General features: G+C 39.3%; 1 protein-coding gene across 1 annotated transcript; it reads right to left on the reverse strand.

The window, feature by feature from the left end:
- Positions 1 to 1,970: 1,970 nt before the first annotated feature.
- LOC120010235 (rRNA-processing protein FYV7) lies at positions 1,971 to 5,644 on the reverse strand. Its single transcript, XM_038860963.1, has 4 exons — positions 5,585 to 5,644; positions 5,335 to 5,482; positions 4,041 to 4,153; positions 1,971 to 2,493 (listed from the first exon to the last, which is right to left on the reverse strand). The coding sequence occupies exons 1-4, from the start codon at positions 5,585 to 5,587 to the stop codon at positions 2,182 to 2,184; spliced, it is 576 nt and encodes a 191-aa protein (XP_038716891.1). The 5' UTR covers positions 5,588 to 5,644; the 3' UTR covers positions 1,971 to 2,181.
- Positions 5,645 to 20,184: the final 14,540 nt, after the last annotated feature.

The following is a 20,184-nucleotide window of genomic DNA, read 5'->3' on the forward strand; positions in this document are numbered from 1 at the left end:
GATGGCAAAAGGTATCACACCATTCATGAGAAATTTTATTTGATTACATATTAGGTAATCTGGGTTTGTAGATGATGATAGACCTTTGTATGTGAATGATTTATTGTAGTTCTTAACTTTTTTTCCTGCATTTTTTTAGTTGCATATCAATTTTTTTTTCCTCCAAAATCTTGAAAGCAAATTTTCCGTGCTCCATCATTTTTTTAAAATGATAATATACATTGGATGAAGGGGGATCGAACGCTAAATCTAATGTTTAGGTGTGGTAATACATTATCAGCTTAGCTGCAGGTGATTCCCTTACTCCATGATTGTTTATTGCTTACTCCTTAATCAATGACACTGTCTGTTGTAAAGGGATTTTGAATAATATGACAATCATCATATCTATATGCACATGTTGCTTTGCAGTTTGAACATGTATAGGTCTTACTTGTGGCAGATAAGCACCAGCCACTTTACATCCACTTGTAACAACACCTCATGAACGGCTGTTGATGTGTTAATGAAAGTGATCAACGGCCCACGTTAATCTGACCCTTCAGGTCATTGAAACGCCATTCCTGTCCATTTTTTAAATTATTTTTGCCCTTCTAGAACATTCTCATGTAGAAAATATATCCATTTTTTATTTTATTTTATTAATTCCGAAAATATTGGCATCGTTGATTGTCAAGAGCAACTACAATTTTAATGGGGCATGGAACTCTTTTGTTGTTTCTTTTAATAGAGAACGAGAATAAAATAGCTCTAATGGTGATAATTTATTGTCTTTAATTTGTTGTAGATAATATAGGGGCATGGGAGATGGTTGGCCTCCATGTTTGTTCCAACATATGGGTTTCACTTAAACCACATTCACAACTACATTAAAAATTAATATTGAACCTCACCTCTATTACATAAAAAATAAGTCATCAAATTTATACTATTGTACCAATACATTTTGTTGGTCCAACCACATTATCAAAATACCTAATCACATCAACAAAACAAATTCATTAATATACTTTGTTGATCCAATAAAACAACACCATTGTGGTTGTTCTACTCGAGTGTGGGTTCTTGATCTCAAAACCAATCAGGAATTCCAGGAGGTCCCCCATACTTTGGCTCATGTTGTATCATTTTCCTCTTTGACTGGATGAGCATGGGATCCATGCAGAAATCCTCATATGTCGCTCACTGCCAACCACTTGATTGAATCTCTGTCGTCTTCTTTTTTTTTTCCTTTAATTATGATCTGCTTTAAGTCTTTTGTGTGAATATATTTATAATTTCAACCATATCTGTCGAAACAGAGTGTAGCCAATAATAAATTAATTTTTTATTCTCGATGAGGCAATCGTCCGGCAAATTTATTAGATTTTGAGAAGTTGGGTTAATATTTTTAAAATTATATATAATAGTTTAAAACAATGCTACATACAAATAATCCATCAGCGTCGCGAAGGACGCCGCCAATCCCGACATTATTCATATTTTAATATAATTTTTGTTTCCATGGAGTAAACTAACTAATTTTGTTTGATAATGAAACACTTTTTAATTAACACTAAAAAACTAGTATTTTTGAAATGAAAAAGAAAAGATTTGAATAATATTCATGAGGCTGACGTGGCAACACACATTCAGCACCATATAGATAAGACTAATGACTAAGAGATTAAGTCCTAATCTGGTTGATTAGGCTCCCTAAATTACCCACCACATAACCATGAGCTCATGGTTTCAAACTTTCAATCCTCCTACCACCAAAAAAGACTAGCGACTTTAAAAATTAGGTGATGGGATAATCCATCCAGGGACTAACCCTACAATCTAAACAAGGATAGAAATGATTAAAAAAAATTAGAGTAACGAAACAATAACAGTTTACCCTCTTCTGAATAAATAAAATGATTTTAACTTTGAAGACAGGTATGAGAAGAATTGCCAATGACTTAGCTTTTCATCCTCTCCAGAGAAGCTATAAAATGCAACAAAAAGGCCACTTATATACTTGATGTTGTACATTGGCAGCAAATCAAAAGGTGTTGATATAACTTCAAAACCATGAAACAAAAAAGGTGTATCAAACTTCTGGTTATCCGTTATCACACAGAATGATCGATATAAATCTAAAGCTACCTCCAACTGGGATTAAGGTACAGCAGCAGAAGTTGACCGTTAGCAAAAGTTTCAGCCAATGGAGCTTCTGGTTGAACTTTGAATGGTCTGCAAGAGATTCTCAATTCTGTATTTCATAACTGGCTGCCCATGCCGCGTCTTTTTAAACATCTTTTCCTTCATAACCTTTCTCCGCACTTCAGCCTTTTCTCTTTCCTCTTTCTTTGCTTGAACAATTGCCTCCCTCTCCATCCTTGCTTTCTCTTCCTCCTCACACTTTTTCTTATACACATCTTCCAAACCGAATGAACTAGTCCTTTTTCTCTTCTGGTTCTCTTTGATTATCTCATTGCCATCTCTAGCTTCATTTTCATCCTGCGATGGCTGATTATGTTGCAAGTCAGCAAATCAAATTCTTAAACCAAGCATACAAGGTGGCCTACTTTTACAAAGTGGCATATAGCATTAAATCAAGAGCTCATGGCACTGACGCACACATATGAAAGTGTTTGAATTCCTCAAGTTATGGGTTTTGATAGCCCAGGCAGCATGAATCTATTAAATGCAATGTAGCCTTCATTTATGCCTACTTACTAAGTGAGAGATATTCCTGAATGTCACTGTTCAAAAACATTTTGAGCCCAATACCAATTCATAAATGACTGCAGATAAAGATCAGACCATGACATCAATGGTATTTATGCACATCGTTTTCTAATGTAAAATGAAGATTTGTAGAATAGGCACAAAAACAAGCAACCATGTGGTCAGTGGTAGAATTGCAAGGGTACAAGTGCAACCTAAAGGTCACAGGTTCAATTCCTGGAAACAACCTCTCCACATATTCTGTGGGGTTAAGCTTTGCTTACATCCTACATGCCCCCCCACCCCCGGCCCCGCCCACTGCGGGAGCCTTGTACACGGGAGCTTTGTGCACGAGAGTTGTTTTAGTTTTAATAGTTGAAGAGGCACAAATGGGGTATAACAAGTAGATCCACTAGAAACATGTACATCCTAAAGTGCTTACATTCATGAATTGGAATTCTGGACTCCCGTAAATTGAAAAAGCAAGACAAAGAATCATTTAGGAAAGACAAATTTTGATTGTGGTGCTTAAACCCAGATCATAGTTCATAGTACATGTCCCTTGCCCCCTCCACCCCCCCCCCCCCCCTAAACATATTATGTGGGGGTTAAGGTTTGCTTACATCCTGCATGCCCCCCAACCCCGTCCACTGCAAGAGCCTTTACTTTTAATAGTTGAAGAGGTACAAATGGGGTATAACAAGTAGATCCACAGGAAACATGTACAGCATAAAGTGCTTATGTTCATGAATTGGAATTCTGGGTTCAGGATATGGTTTAGTGAAAAGTCCAGCTAGTATGAATCTTTTAAATGCAACCTAGCACTCCCATAAATTGAAAAAGCAAGACAAAGAATCATTTAGGAAAGACAAGTTTCAGTTGCGGTGCTTAAACCCAGACTAGTGTCTTCATAGTTCATAGTACGTCCAGACTATAATATCTTCATAGCACGTGTCCCTTGCGCTCCCCCCGCGTAAATTGAAAAGGCAAGACAAAGAATCATTCAGGAAAGACCATTTCGATTGTGGTGCATAAATCCAGACTCTTGCCTTCATAGTTCATAGTACATGTCCAGACTAATACCTTCATAGTACATGTCCCTTGCGCTCCCCCTCCCCAAATGGCAAGGAAAGGATAAGTGACTAAATCATGAATCCAAATGCTAAGGAAGAATACTTTACATGTAGAAAAAATAAGATGAAGGCAGCAAAAGCATTGATGAAAGTCATGAAACAATACAGTATTTGACTATCCATACAGACCCTTGAATTTAATGAAAAGGAATTCACAAAAAAAAAAAAAGAATAAAACAAACTGATAATCAATGAGGTTGATAAATGTCAAACCTGCAGTGCCTTTAGAGTTGAGGAGGAAGCATTCTGCTGATGCTGCTGTTGCTTGACCAGCTTCTTAAACTTGCTGACATGCTTTGCATTCTTATAGAACTCTCTTCGTCTCTCTATTGGTAAAACATACATAAAAAGCCAACATACATATTAGATCGAAAGAACACATGAAAAAAATTGTCATTTTAACTCCACCCTTGCTCACAACAAAAATTTGTTTTTTCTTTGTTTTTTAAAGCAGGAAATTTTCATTAAGGCCAGGTACTAAGCAGGTGCTAGTCAAAACAAGAAGAGAACACAGATGTCAAACAATAGCATAAAAAGGTGGCATCCAGTAAGGTATTCCTGGAAAGCCAGAATCTGGTGGTAAGAACTCACAGAAAATTATCTGTCGTAGGAAAATTTCCAGCATGTCTTGCCTTCCTCAATAACATTCAAATCTTTGCTTGCAAAGCCGCTCCCATAAACTCATAATTGAATCCACTTCCCATTCATGAATGCTTCTAGAGAGATTGATGTTCCTAAGAAGCGAAGAAGGTTCCCAAAGGAGAAGCTAACATTATCTTTAATGTCAACTTCTTAATTGGCTCCTCTTCTATCAAACAGTGATGGTAATTGAGCTTTCAGGGTAGCTACCAATCCAGGTACCATACAACCATTTAACCTTCTCATCTCTCCCAACCCTTTAAGACATCTGAGAGAGATTAATTATCCCACTCTTTCCTGACATTGTTCCTAAGGAGTTATCACACAACAAACATTAGTGGCATACTTGTGGTCAGCTCGTCGCAGAAACTGAGAAGGGAATGGATGGTTGCCAATAATTGTCACTTATCATTAATCTCAACTTATTTCAGTCCAGTCACGGGGAATTCAGTCAAGCTAGTATTTCGAATGAATTTTTTCTACCAAACGCCCCTTTATCAATGCTAACAAACGTCTCAAACATGCTCTTTCCAAAAATTGAAAGTAGTAACATAAAAATTAGGCTAGCAACTAGTCTATTACTCTATTACAGAGAGAGTAAAAATAAAAAAAGTTGAAAACACTGCACATCATGCCAACTCCAACTGCATTCGTAATTTGACTTGAAACATGTGGTTATACGTTTCACACAAAATAAATAGATTCTCTTTAATTAACATCAGTAACACAGTTAATGAAAACTTCCAGTAACATAAGCCCTTGAACATATGAGATAATTTACACACTTAAAATAAAAATCACCAAAGATAATTTAAGAACTTAAAAGCGAGGCTTCGTATTAAATAGGATTAAAGAAAAGGATGTATACTCATTAAGGCAGGGTTATAGCCGTCCACTCTTGATTTAGCATTAGCGAATGCTTGTAACGAAAGACCACGCCCTCCCAATCTCTTCTCGTTCTTCTTGTAACGGTTGGTTCTCTTGCTATTCTCTTCATCTTCCTTCCGTTGTGTACTCTGATAATCAGAACCACAGATTAAAACAAGGCTACAATCATCCGAAAATCATTGAAAAGAAAAAGATAATTTAATTTGTAAGGAGAAGCAAGAATTGTTAACCATGGCTGCCGCTTTTTAGCTAACAGAAGTCGAACCCTAACCAATCTGCCTCTGTTTCGCCTTTCTCGGCCTAAATGTAAAATGTTCACCGAATTCGGTGGGTCCCATTCAAGGCGACGTCGTTTTTATGTGACCAAAAAAACCGAAACTATCGTTTTTTTCTCAGTTGTTTTATTTTCTGTCACCTCTAAATACAAATTATTTTTTGCTAAACACACAAATATTGATTTGATCCTACTAAAAACAGTCAGTCAAGCTAGTTTTGACAAATATAGTCTACTAGTATCAATGCATCTGTCTAATTGTCTCTTTGATTGCGGAGAAGAGACGTGTGGTGGGTCATGTGTGTTTTGTGACAATGAGTTCATGTGAGAGAGGAGTGGTGTTCCAATGGAGAAAGTAAAAGAAAAATAAAAGTGAAATGATGGGTTGCTTAGTATGTGGTCTTTGGTTTGACATGTGTTATTCTACTGGACTCAAGTATAGGGGTATTAAGACCACGAAATTCACGTACGTCAGACTTTAAAGAGTTGTTTCAAACGTTAGAAACATTTATGAGTAGTTTGATAGCTTTTTTCTTTTATAAATCAGACACAACCTCTTTGTTATTAACCTAACCTTCTTTCATTCTCCTCAAATAGCTCAACTTCTGTTTGATCTTTTTCATCATTTCACGGTCTTTCCCCCCTTTTTTTGATTTTTTTTCTTTTTTTTGTTCAATTTTTTGAAGAGTGTTCTCGTTTACGAGTGGAGCTTGTTGTCACCAAAATGTGGCCCAAGGTGATGATGATTTGTGGGTGTGCCCCCTACACTAATGTGAATGAAATGCACCAAACGTAAATATGACTTCTATCTAGATGATTGAGCGAACTATCTTGGGACCTCAATAGTTCTAGGTTCCCCAACTCCACTGAAGTGCGCTTCGTTGAGATTGAAATGAAGAAACAAAAACAGATACCAAGAACAATTTACACAACGATGGTTGGCATTGAAACTTGACAGGAAATAAATACAAGAAAATTTGGAATGAACGACATAGCTTGAAATTGACAAGGATTTGGAAAATGTAATTGAAATGCTAGAATGCTAGGAAGCTTGGAAGTTGAAATTGCCTTTAGGCTTGAGTAGTTTGTTTGATTGATTGGTTGTGTGTGTCTGTCCTCCGTCTGTCTACCATCTTATATATCTTCTGTCTTTGTACGAAAATCTCCTCCATAAACCATGATTTCTCTGCAGTTATCCTTGATTCATGCCATCTTCTGTCAGTTTGAAACCATTACCACATTACCACCTCTTCATGTTAGTTTTCCCTTAAATCTCTCACAAGCTGCCACCTGGACCATCTTGTTATAACTGCCACCACTTCTTCCTCTTTTCATGGATCACTCTCAGCACAACTGCACCTGACAGTTACTCATCAAATGGGTTTCTCTTCTTCAATAATATGGGCTTATGGGCCATGACAATCCAAACCATAATAGGTAGCACAATGGGCCTTGCACATATTCTTAGCCCATTTGGTGGGTTTTTGGTGCCAACAATTGCCCCCCCCCCCCCCCCCGTTTGAATTTCAACTATTCAAAGTTGGATTTCAAGCTGATTTTTCAGCCCTTCTCAACAATTCTTCAAATATCAATTACTATCAAATAAAATCCATTTAAAATTCAAACTCTTCCCTTACCTCATTTAATTTGAGTTGATGCCTCTTAATCTCTTTCTCCTGCACGCATCTTTACTTCCTCACTTGTTTGAGAAATCCCTAGCTTTCTCCTTTCTTCGTCTCTTAACAATGGCTTCTTTCCTTCCAAATACTGCTCCTATTGACTCCCACCTTTCCCCCAAAAAACTGACAGCTTTTCATAATCTTTTCGTGAAGAACTCCTTGTCAATCATGCAAAAGAGTTACCTTTACTGGAACGACATCATTCCTGGCCCAAACCTCCTCTGGGATGGAGAGACTGGATCAATCGACTTCGAACTACCTTCGGTGTACAATGGATGAAGCAAGGACTTGATCGGTTTATTGACATGACCCTTGAGCCAATTCCTTTTGACCCATCTTTGATTTCAGCGGCCTATTGTTTCTGGTCTCATTCGATGAATTCTTTTGTCTTTCCCGGTGGCCATATGACCATCACATTGAGGGATATGTATGCCCTAACTGGATTGCCCATCACAGGTCCAGATGCTCCCTGCCTCTTTTCTTCTATTAGGATCACTGAGGTAGGAGTAATGGAGGAAAAGAAAATTTTCTCCTACCAAGATCTGAGCTCCACAAGGCATCTTGGAGAACCTACATTCAAAGAACATACTCTGTTTCTGTGGTGTCTACTGTGCAGGTACATTTTTGGTACCTTCGCTAATCAACCTGCCAAAGATTATCTTCCTCTTGCATGTGCCCTAGCAGAAGGTTATAATGTAGCTTTGGGTAGCATTTGGCTAGGCCGTGTCTATCACTGTCCTTCTTTGCTTACTTTTGAAAACCCCTTTATCATCGCTTTTCTGGCAGCCTTTGGATTCTTCAGCCTTGGCTGTTCACTTACTTCCCTGCTTTACGTTCTCCTGATTATCGACTGCCTACCAAATTCACTTCCTATGGGCAGTCTGTCTTAACTTGTACTAGTGATAAATCTTTTGTAGAAATTTTCAATTTCTTCTTGTCCTTGCCTTCAGACCGACCTAATTCTGAATATTTTTTTGTTTACTGATACCCTGCCTGGTGGTCCTTTGATGCCCTTGTTGACTTCAAAAGTTACCATCTCTATGGTAATGGACCATTTCCTTCGCGATTTTTGGGCCAGTCTTGTTACACCCAGGTATCTTCATGAAGGTGCCAACATTGATAATCCTATGAACCCTTTTTGTGGCTTTGAAGCCTACAACCCTCAGCTTTGTGCTAGGCAATTGGATTATACCCAAAATGTGCCTCTTAACCGCCTTTTCCATTACAACCCTCCTGGAGAAGAGAGGACCAGTGTTCAGTCCAGAGAAAGGATTGAAAACCAGGTGGCTGCCAATAATAATACTTTGAGGAGGTTTGTATTCCAACTGCTACCACCATTTAGTCCTGGTAGTACCTCCGACTATCAATCCTGGAAGGAAAGATACTATATAAATTTGCTTCCACTTGAACCACTTCCTCCTCTCAATACTAAATCTGAGGCAGATATTGCAGATGTTACCCCTGGTATGTTTCTTGCTCTCCTTTTCACTTGCTTATCTGTCTATGAAATTCTGATCTGACAGTATGTTATGTAGCTATTCCTGCCATTCCAATCTCCTCTAAAAAATTGAACATTAAGAGTGAGCCACTTTCTCCTAAGAAGAAACCGAAAACTCATAAGAAGGTAACGGCTATGAGAAGATCTCAACGATCTTCCACTAGAGTAAAGAAGACTACACAATCCAGTTCAGAGCCTGTTACTATCTCAGGGGATGATGACAGTGAAGCTTCTAGAGATGAGAGTGAAAAGATTTCCACCAGCTATGTAGGAGTTCCTTCAACATATGAGCCAATTGTTGCCCCCAAAATCTCCAACCCACCATCTAGCTCAGTTACTCCTATCTCTTCCCAGGTTGATATTTTTCTTTTACTTTGCTACCATAAATAATACTTTGATGCTTATGACAGTACTATATGTATGCAGGCAGCAACATCATTTAAAGTGCTTACCTCTATCATCCCAGCCAGCATAGTAAACTCATTAGCAGGTTTGGATTTCTCCTTCCTGACTCCACCTCCTCTTGCTAGCAAAGTGCCAACTGAGGAAGAACTACAGCATGCAACAGACAGATTGGTCCAGCTTTTTGAGACAAACCTTCCAGATGTTCAAGAAGCAGATGGTAAGGAAGCTTTGAAGCATGTGAAGACTTTGCTGGCAGATCCTCAAATAGCTCCAGAGAGTAAAAGCAGGCTCATACGTTTGGAGCATGATTTGCATCATCTACCCACTGCTTTTCATCACGACTACTCTCTGGAACAAACATTATCTAGTAAATTAGAGGGTTTATCTAAAGACTGAGCTGCTTATGAAATTTTACTTGCCAATTCTGAAAGTCTGGCTGCTGAAGACCTTGGGATTCAAAAAGACATTATTGCTGCTCAAGAGGAGATTGAAGCTTTGGAGCTCAAAATCCAAAGTTTGAAGGATAAGATTCTGCAGCAGCATGATGCAAGAGGCCAGGTGCATGAAAAATTCCAAGAGGCTCAGCAAAGCATCAATACTCTAGGTTCTTCTATCAAGTCCCGACTACCTGATGCTCAAGCTTGGTCTTCAGATCTACAACTGACTCAGGCTTGTCTTTAGGCTCATCAAAATACCTGGCCATCCTTAAAGCACATGCTAACTTGGCTGTTGGATTTTGGCCATTGTTCGGCCTTGGTTGGTTTACTTTATAGACTTCTAGTACTTGACTTTGGCCATTACTTGGCCTTAATTTTGAATATTTTCTTTTATAATTGCTAATCATTTATTTGCACTTTCTTTTGTGTGCCCTATGGCCATCTAATATTTTATTCATAATATGCGGCCGCTAAGGCCAACTCATGGCTGCAGCTAAATAGCCTGCTTTTACATTCTTTATGCCATTACAGATGTAGATTCTCAAATGCTTGGGAAATATGGCTTTTAAGTATTTGCCATTGATAAATCTCTTATGTGGTTGACCATCTAAGTCTACCAACCAGTATGCATTGCCTTTGAGAATTCTGTGCACTTTGAAGGGTCCCTCCTAGTTGGAAAACCATTTGCCTAGCTCTCTGTCTTTAATTCTGGTGGTAGGATCACCTTCCACACCATTTGGCCTTCATGGAACACCTTCTTCTTTACTTTCTTGTCGTAGGCCTTTGCTATCTTCTCCTTTTGGACTATCATTATGTTTAGAGCCTCCATCATGCTTTCATCCAACTGCTCCAGCTCCATGTTCATGGCTTCTGAATATTCTCCAGCAGATAGACCATGTTGTTTCATGACCCTCAAAGATGGAACTACCAACTCCATAGGTAGTACTGCATCATGCCCATATGTGAGAGCAAAAGGACTGGTGGCAGTACTTGTCTTTTTGGATATGCGGTAAGCCCATAATGTTTCTTGTAATATCTTATGTCATGCTCTAGGATTATCCTCAATAGTTTTCTGCAAAATATAAATGATTACCTTATTTGAAGCTTTTGCTTGTCCATTGGACTGCGCATAGTATGGAGTAGATGTAAGCAACTTGACTCCATAGTCTTCTAGGAATGCTTTGACTTCCCCTCCAGTGAACATTGTCCCCTGGTTAGTTGTGATGGTTTCTGGAATGCCAAATATGAAAATGAGGTGTTCTTTGATGAAATCTACTACCTCTGCTCGCTCGAACTTTTTCAGGGGTACTGTCTCTACCCATTTTGTGAAATAGTCAGTAGCCACCAGAATAAAATGATGACCCTTAGATGAGACAGGAAAAATCTTTCCAATGATATCAAGTGCCCACCCTCTAAATGGCCATGGTTTAATGATAGGCTGCATGTTTGCTGCTGGTGCTTTTTGAATGTTGCCAAACTTCTGGCATTATTGACAGCCTTTTGCATATTTAATGCAATCTTTCAGGATGGTCGGCCAATAATAGCCGTGTCTTCTTATCAACCATCTCATCTTTGGCCCGCTTTGATGTGCACCACAGATACCTTCATGTACCTATTGCATTATTTTCATACTTTCAATAAAACTAGGGCATCGAAGTAACAAACCATCAGCTCCTTTTCTGAAGAGTTCCCCCTCGATTATTACATAGCTCTGTGCCATCACTTTGATCTTCCTGGATGCTGGAGCATTGGAATATGACAGATGGTTAATGATATCTCTCCTCCAATCTTCCATCTGATCGTCAAGAGCTAGGCATTCAACTGCCATACCTCTTTCTCTGATAGATGGATGAGATCGTCTTTCCACCGTGATGATTTGTTGTATCAAACTTTCTGGGAGTATTAAACCAAAAGCTAATTGGGCCAATCCGTTGGCCTCATGATTTTGCTTTCGTGGAATGCACTTCAACTCCACCTCCTGGAAATCATCAAGCAATTGCAAGGCTGTACTGTAGTATGGTGCCAATGCGAAACTAGCACATTTGTATTCTCTAGCCAGTTGTTTTAGCACCAACTGAGAGTCTCCAACCACCAGAATATTTTTGGCTTTTAGTTCAATCAAAATCTCCAAGCCAATGATGAGCGCTTCATATTCTGCCTGGTTGTTAGTACAATCAAAATCCAAATTAAAAGCTAAGGTGATTTTTGTACCTCTTGGGGATTGAATGACTACCCCAGCTCCAGCAGCCATCTCTGTACTAGACCCATCGAATTTTAGCACCCATTCACCTTCATCTTTAAGGTTTGGTGTAATGTGCGCATCTATCATGCCTTGTAAGGTCTCATGAATTTCCAGACATGGGTGGTCAGCAAGGAAATCAGCATGTGCTTGCCCTTTGACTGCCTGTTGTGGTGTCCATTTGAGGTTGAATTCTGTCAAGGCCAATGACCATCGACCTATCCTTCTTGTTAGCAATGGCTTGGTCAGCATGTGCTTGATCAAATCCATCTTTGAGATCATGTACACCTTAGTTTGAAGCAAGTAGTGCCTCAACTTGGTATATGTAAAATATAATGCAAGGCAGAGCTTCTCCACTGCAGAATATCATCCTTCAGTATCTGTCAGCAATCTGGTCAGGTAGTAGACTGCTCTTTCTCTTCCAACATCATCATCCTGGGCTAGTAGGCACCCAATGGAATTGTCAGTAGCTGATATATACAACTTCAATGGTTTGTGCGTGGTAGGTGGCATGAGAACTGGAGGTCTGCTTATGTAGGCCTTGATGGTTTGAAAGGCCTTTTCATGTTTTGTCTCCCATCTGAATGCATCCTCCTTCTTTAACTTCAATAACTCTGAGAATACCTTGGTTTTACCTGCAAGATTAGAAATAAATCTTTTAAGGTAATTTACCTGACCAAGGAAACTTTGGAGCTGTTGTTTGTTCTTCGGTGGTTGAGCTTGGCATATAGCTTTGGCTTTGTTTTGGTCAACCTTCATGCCTCTTTGATGGACCAAAAATCCCAGGAAGTTTCCAGCTTTAACTCCAAAGGCACATTTCAAATGATTGAGCTTTAGTTGGTACTGCCTCATCCTTTCAACTGCAAGTTTGAGATCGGCCACATGGTCATTGGCCTTAACTGACTTGACAATGATATCATCAATATAAACTTCCAGTTTCATGCCTATCATGTCATGGAAGATAGCATTCATTGCTCGTTGGTAGGTTGCTCTGGCATTTTTTAGGCCAAAGGGCATTATTACCCATTCATATGTACTCACTGCTCCTGGACATCTAAATGTCGTTTTTGAAACATCTTCTTCTGCAATAAATATCTGGTTGTACCCAGAGTAACCATCCATCATAGATAGTAACTCGTGTTGAGACACACTATCTATTAGCATATCAGCAATTGGCATACCATACACATCTTTAGGTGTAGCAGTGTTTAAATCACGAAAATCAACACAGATACGAATTTTGCCATTTTTCTTAACTACCGGTACAATATTGGATAACCATTCAGCATACCCGGTTGGCCGTATGAAGCCGACCTTAACCCACTTCTGTATTTCTTCTTTGACACGCAACTCCACTTCTGGAGACATTCTTCTAGATGGTTGCTGGTATGGTTTGTATCCTGGCTTGATAGGCAGTCTATGTTCTACCACCTTTCTATTCAATCCTGGAATTTCCTGGTAATCCCAAGCAAAACAATCACGAAACTCATGAAGTAAAGCTATTAGTTTTACCTTGATAGATGGATCCAAGGTAGAACTTATGTAAGTAATTCTGGACTCTTCTTGCCCTCCCAAGTTCACTTCTTCCAAATGATCTTGGGTTTCGGCCTTCAAATCATCTAATTTGGCCGATGCTATTTCCCAATCATTCCATCTCAACTCTTCTTTATTATTAGTGGCTAAACAGCCATCATCTTCTATTATCATCTCTTTTTCACTAATTTCTTCTATTACAACTTTATCAATGGCAGCTTGTACTATAATCTTATTTATTGCAGCTGCCACTATCTTCTCTTCATCCTTCGACCACATCATGGAACTTCTTCAATGGTTGGTTCTGACCTCCTCGGCATGTAAGGAACAATGGTCGTTGGTTGCAATAATTGTTCTGCAATTTTCTGCATCTCTTCTTTCTGGGTTCCGAACTGGATTGGTCCACATTGGGCATGGTAATAGAGAGCTTCCACCTGACTGATGTAGTCTTGAATGGCTGGTTGTCCGCCCAAATCATTTCCACATCATTTCCTCTCCAGCACACCAAGAGCTGATGTAGTGAAGATGGAATGCACCAATTGGAATGAATCCAATCTCTTCCCAATAAAGCTTGATATTTGGCCTGACTGTCAATGACAAAGAAAGCAGTCATGGACGATTTTTGCCCGACAGTCAACTGCACTGGCAGTATACCAACTGCCATAGTAACTTCCCCTGTAAAACCTGCCATAGTCACGTCAGCTGGAATGAAATCATCTTCTTTCTTACCCAGCAGCCTGAGAACTGATCGTGGGATGGTATTGACCGTAGAGCCATTGTCCACCAAGACTCTGTCAATTGGCCTGCCATTTATCTGTGCTCTGACGTACAATGGCTTGATGTGTTATGACATTTGGATTGAAGGTTTCTTCAAGATAACCCTTTTGGGGGTCTCTTCATCCACTATCTACACCGTCACTGAACTGAAAGGTTGATCACTCTTTGCTAGCCGGTCAAGCTTTGGCTTTTGATTTTCTTTTATGTGCTTCTTAGCCTGCCAAGCAGCTGGCAAAACTAAAGTAGTAGTAGAACATTCATATAGTACCTGAATTATTCCCACCATGAATTCCTTTGCAGGCGGTTGATCTTTTTTCACTTGGTGGTTGTCCTCTTGCTTCTTTTCTTTGCGAACCCATGTCCAATTTCTACGTTGAACCACTGGAGGTTTATAGCGACTCCTCATATAGGCAGCATACTGTCTCTGCTTTCTCCTCAACTGAGTTCTGGTTAAAGGTGCTGGAAACTTTTTATGTTTCACCAACTGCCATCTGTTGGTAACGGTGCTAGCTGGTGGTTGCACATAGCGCGGTTTACATCCCTTCTTCTCCTTGTGGACCTGAGAATGATGAGCTTTTGGTTCCCATACCTGAGATTTCTCCTTTAGTTTCCTTTTAAGCTCTAGGTAGTCACGAAGATCTACATCAATTGCATGCATTGTGGTTGCCACCGGAGGAAATGGATCTTCATCTACTAGCATGGACTCCTTATCGGGGAATCGTAGGACACCTTTGTTTATTTTCTCCTGAATCATGTTCTTCAGAGTCCAGCAGTTGTTGGTGGTATGAGACCATAGGTCATGGTACTTGCAATACTCCTTCCCTTTCATATCCTCCTGAGATGGTATTTTGTGTCCAGCTGGAAACGTAACAAACTTTTCCTGCCACAGAAAATAAAAAATCTCCTCTGTTTTGGTCACATCAAAAGTATAATTGATGTTACCACCCATAGGCTGCTTCTTTACTGGCTCAGTTGCTTTTGGTTTGGATAATGCGGGACAAACCCACACTTTCTTTTCTGAAGTCACCTCCGCAGCAGCCATCTCCATCTCCTGGTAGTAAGATCCCATAGAAGATTTATTTCTCCTACTTTCTTCTTTCAACAATTCTTCATACTCTGCTACCTTTGCTGCCATTTCATAAAAATCATAAAATTCCACACCTTGGAACTTTTTACGCAATTTAATATCCAATCCTCGCTGGGCCATCTTGACAAATTCTGACTCAGGCAGATAGATGCAGCATCTATTCCTCGGCTTTTTAAAACGAGCAATATAAGCATTGGTGGTTTTTTCTGCATTCTGCACCAATCTGGATAGTTCAGCCACAGACACCTCTGGTTTAGCTCTAAAGAATTGAGTATGAAATGACCGTTCCATCTCCCACCATGTATTGATGGAATTCCTTGGTAATGTGGAATACCAAGTAAAAGCAGCTCCTGTCAAAGAGTTTGGAAATAACCTGAGACGAAGGTTGTCAAAGTTGTCATAATTTGCCAATTCGCCACACTGCATTGTGAAACGACCAATATGCTCCACGGTGGACAGCCTTCTTCTCCAGAGAATAAAGTGAAGTCAGACACTCTAAATCCTCTTGGGTAAGGATTCCCCCTATCCACAACAGCTGGATAAGGTTTGTGATACTCTGGTCGACCAACCTGTCTATGGCCATAGCCATATAAGTCTTGAACTAGCTGTTTGAGAATCTCGAGATCAACCGGTGGTGTTGGTGGAATTATAGGTTGAACTCTACAAGCAGTACCCACTCTTGTAGCCATGTTACCTCCAGATCCAGTGGGTTCAGTATTTGCATAAGCAGCTAGATTACTCATAGGATTAGTATTCCCATATGTAACAGGTCTGAAATTTTGACCATTACCAGATGGAGAGCGCATCGGGGGAGGTGTGTATTTGTTGTAACCACCATCAGCCTGGTAGTTTGCCTCATTTCTGTGATGGGAATTTCCCCCCCATAGTCATATCCTCAAACTTCTGCTCCAGCTTTCACTCCATCTGCTTCATGGCATTTTCCATTGTTTGATTTGAACATGCCTCCAGATTTTTGATAGTTTTGACCAGATATTCAAACAAGATAGCGGCTTCATCGGATAAGCCAGCTAGTCGTTCAATCAGCTCCTGTTTTTCTTCAGTACCGCCATCATTGGCAGCCTCTTCCATTTCTACCAGTGGATTTTCCTCCTATAGATTCTCCCCAACCACTGGTTCCTTTCTTGACAAACGAGTGCTTGGAGACATGATAACTTGCAGTGCTTCTTCTTTGGTCCCACCGGGTGTGCCAAAAAAGGTTGTTGTCACCAAAATGTGGCCCAAGGTGATGATGATTTGCTGGTGTGCCAAGGATTATAGTTTCCTACACTAATGTGAATGAAATGCACCGAACGTAAATATGACTTCTATCTAGAAGATTGAGCGAACTATCTTGGGACCTCAATAGTTCTAGGTTCCCCAATTCTACTGAAGTCCGCTTTGTTGAGATTGAAATGAAGAAACAAAAACAGATACCAAGAACAATTTACACAACGATGGTTGGCGTTGAAACTTGACAGGAAATAAATACAAGAAAATTTGGAATGAACGACATAGCTTGAAATTGACAAGGATTTGGAAAATGTAATTGAAATGCAAGAATGCTAGGAAGGTTGGAAGTTGAAATTGCCTTTAGGCTTAAGTAGTTTGTTTGATTGACTGGTTGTGTGTGTCTGTCCTTCGTCTGTCTACCATCTTATATATCTTCTGTCTTTGCACTAAAATCTCCTCCATAAACCATGATTTCTCTGCAGTTATCCTTGATTCATGCCATCTTCTGTCAGTTTGAAACCATTACCACATTACCACCTCTTCATGTTAGTTTTCCCTTAAATCTCTCACAAGCTGCCACCTGGACCATCTTGTTATAACTGTCATCACTTCTTCCTCTTTTCATGGATCACTCTCAGCACAACTGCACCTGGCAGTTACTCATCAAATGGGCTTCTCTTCTTCAATAATATGGGCTTATGGGCCATAACAATCCAAACCATAAATAGGTAGCACAATGGGCCTTGCACATATTCTTAGCCCATTTGGCCCAACATATTTTTGGTGCCAACAGAGCTATACAGTTAAGGTATCCACAACGCTTTCCTTCTCAAATGAACCTGATTTTTATGGAATTTATGTTGATAATCTATCTTATCCAACCCAGTAAGTGTTATGTTTCAGCCAAGATTAAATGGGTTTTATTTATAAAGTGTGAATGATTAAATGGGTCATACTTGTTAATTTTGGGTAAATGTGCAGATTGGATTAAGTTCATAAATTATTTGGTTTGTTTTATTTGAGTTGGCTAGTCTTAATAAGTTTAATTGGTTTTAGGGATAACGGAAAAAAAAATTTTAGTTAGCCTTTGATTAAGTTTGGTAACCATTTTTAAATGGGTGTTGTAGGGTGGTAACATCTTCCATACACTCAATCGACCTCCGGACTCAATTTTTGTTCTTGCAAATATGGATCATTTGGAAGAAATGAGAGCTTGGGTCGAAGATCTACAATTGTCAAGTAGTAGTTCTAGTGATCAGGTAAATATAGATAATGAAGACATTTTTTATTTGTTTCACAAAATATTTTGATTAACTACATAAACTCAAGTGAAATTTATTGTTGACAGGATTATACTATGAAAAAAGAAGAAGAACTTGCGGATGATTGTGAAGAGAAAATTGAAGTTGACATTACAAATCCATTTTTAATCGAGGCGATATAACAACTAGGGAAATAATATGTCTTCTATTTTGAACATATTTAGCAAACCTGTTTTCATTTATAACTTATTTTCAGGTGTTCGATTCACGTCAATCGTTGATTGATTGGGTTCAAAAAACAAGGAGTAATTTGGGATTCATCATTGTTACAAGAAGCTCATCGAGCTCATCATTATTGTTGCAATGCGATCACGGTGGCACATACAGAAGGAAAAAAAATCCTCCATGAAGCTAACAGGCACGAAAAAGCTTGATTGTCCTTTCAGACTTAAAGAGTTGAAACTACGTGAAGATGATGATTGGATGATAAGAGTGCTATGTGGAGCACATAACCATGCCCGTGCATCACCTTTCTGATCCTGAACGGTTGATATGTCTAGCAATCATGTGAAGCCACGAGACATATTGGCATCATTGAAGAAATGAGATCCGAATAATGCGTCCACTATTAAAACAATATACAATGCACAACATAAGTTTTGAATTTCTAAAAAAGCCAATAAATCCCACATTCAGGCTCTCATGTCATTCCTACACGAGCACATGTACATTTTCTATTATCGAACCGATGATATAACCAATGAGCTCCATGATTTATTCTTTGCTCATCCAGGCTCGTTAAAACTACTACGTGCATTCCCGCATGTTTCATTAATAGAGCAGGTTCAGGATGCCTCTTCTTGAGATTGTCGGGGTGACTCCAACAAGTATGACATATTGCATAGCATTCATGCTCTTGAATTCCAAGAAGGAGGACAATTATACATGGGTTTTAAGGTGTTTGCAGTCAACAATTGAGGAAAGCATTGCCCCAAGAGTTATTGTCGTCGATAGAGAGTTGACGCTGAAGAAATCATGTGCCCTGGTATTTCATGGTGCAAAGAAACTACTCTGTAGATGGCACATATATAGGAGTGTTTTGGCGAATTACAAAAGATCATTTCAAGACAAGGAATCATGGGATGCATTCTACTCATCCTGGAATACGTTGGTGGAATCTGAAAATGAGATTGCCTACATGTACGATTTGTCGCACCTAGAGGTAATCCTACAAAACTATGCAGTTGTGGTTAGTTACATTAAAGATGTGTGGTGGATATCATATAAGGAGATGTTTGTTTCCGCTTGGACGAATAAGTATTTGCATTTAGGGAACTTGACCACTAATAGGGTCGAGAGTCAGCATGCAAAGTTAAAGAAATACCTGGGATCATCACAGTCAGATGTTGAGTCCGTATTATCTTTAATTCATCAGCTCATTCAAGCTTAGGCCACATCAATCAAGGCTAGTTTGGAGAAAAGTAGACATATCGTCCTTAACACAAATCAATTCGGGGAATTACGTGGTTTTGTTTCTATTGATGCGTTGAATGTGATTTTCAAAGAATATGAGCAATCTAAAGTGTCAGAGAAGATTCGTACGCCTACGGATGTAAACTTCGTACAATCTACGAACTACCGTGTACGCACGAGCTTTCAATATACATGAACGATACTCAGCCATATCACTTGCTTCCATCGATGCATTTTGATAGAAACTTGACCTATCGCCATGTGTTTCTCTTAGAGACGATGACATTGATTGTACCGTTGAGCTACAAATGTTTGTAGAACAATTTAAGCATCACTCACGACCATAAAAGTTTAGTATACTACGAAAGATCAGGGAGATAATTAAACCCTCAACTACTATAGTATAAGATCCGGTTGTTAGGAAAAGTACACATGGACGCCCCTCTTCGAAGAAAAAAGCAGACATACATACTCATTGTAATCCTATCACACCCGACTCCATAGAACATGATTTTCTTCAGTCCTACCAACAAAGTAGACATAGTATTTTAGTGGGACGCCCATCCTCGATGAAAAAGGCTAGTGGAGTAACTTATACAGATTCGTCTACGTTTGAATTCATTCACCATGAATTTCATCATTCCCAACAACCAGGGAGACACAGTTGCTCATCCCTCTACAGTACTCCACCACTCCCTACACAAAGGAGTTCCAGATCAAGTAACTTTAAGCATGACCATATTTATGTTTGTCAGTTTCCGCCAATATTGCATCCTTACATTGGGTCTGTACAAGATGTAATACCTGATGGAAATTGCGGCTTTCGGGTGATAGATGCTTGTCTTGGTTTTGGCGAACATGCATGCGATATTATCCGTCATGACTTGATAGGTGAGTTGGGCGCATTCTGACATGAATATGTTGCATTGTTTGGTA

The sequence above is a fragment of the Tripterygium wilfordii genome, chromosome 12 (assembly GCF_013401445.1).
Source record: "Tripterygium wilfordii isolate XIE 37 chromosome 12, ASM1340144v1, whole genome shotgun sequence".
Lineage (NCBI taxonomy): Eukaryota > Viridiplantae > Streptophyta > Magnoliopsida > Celastrales > Celastraceae > Tripterygium > Tripterygium wilfordii.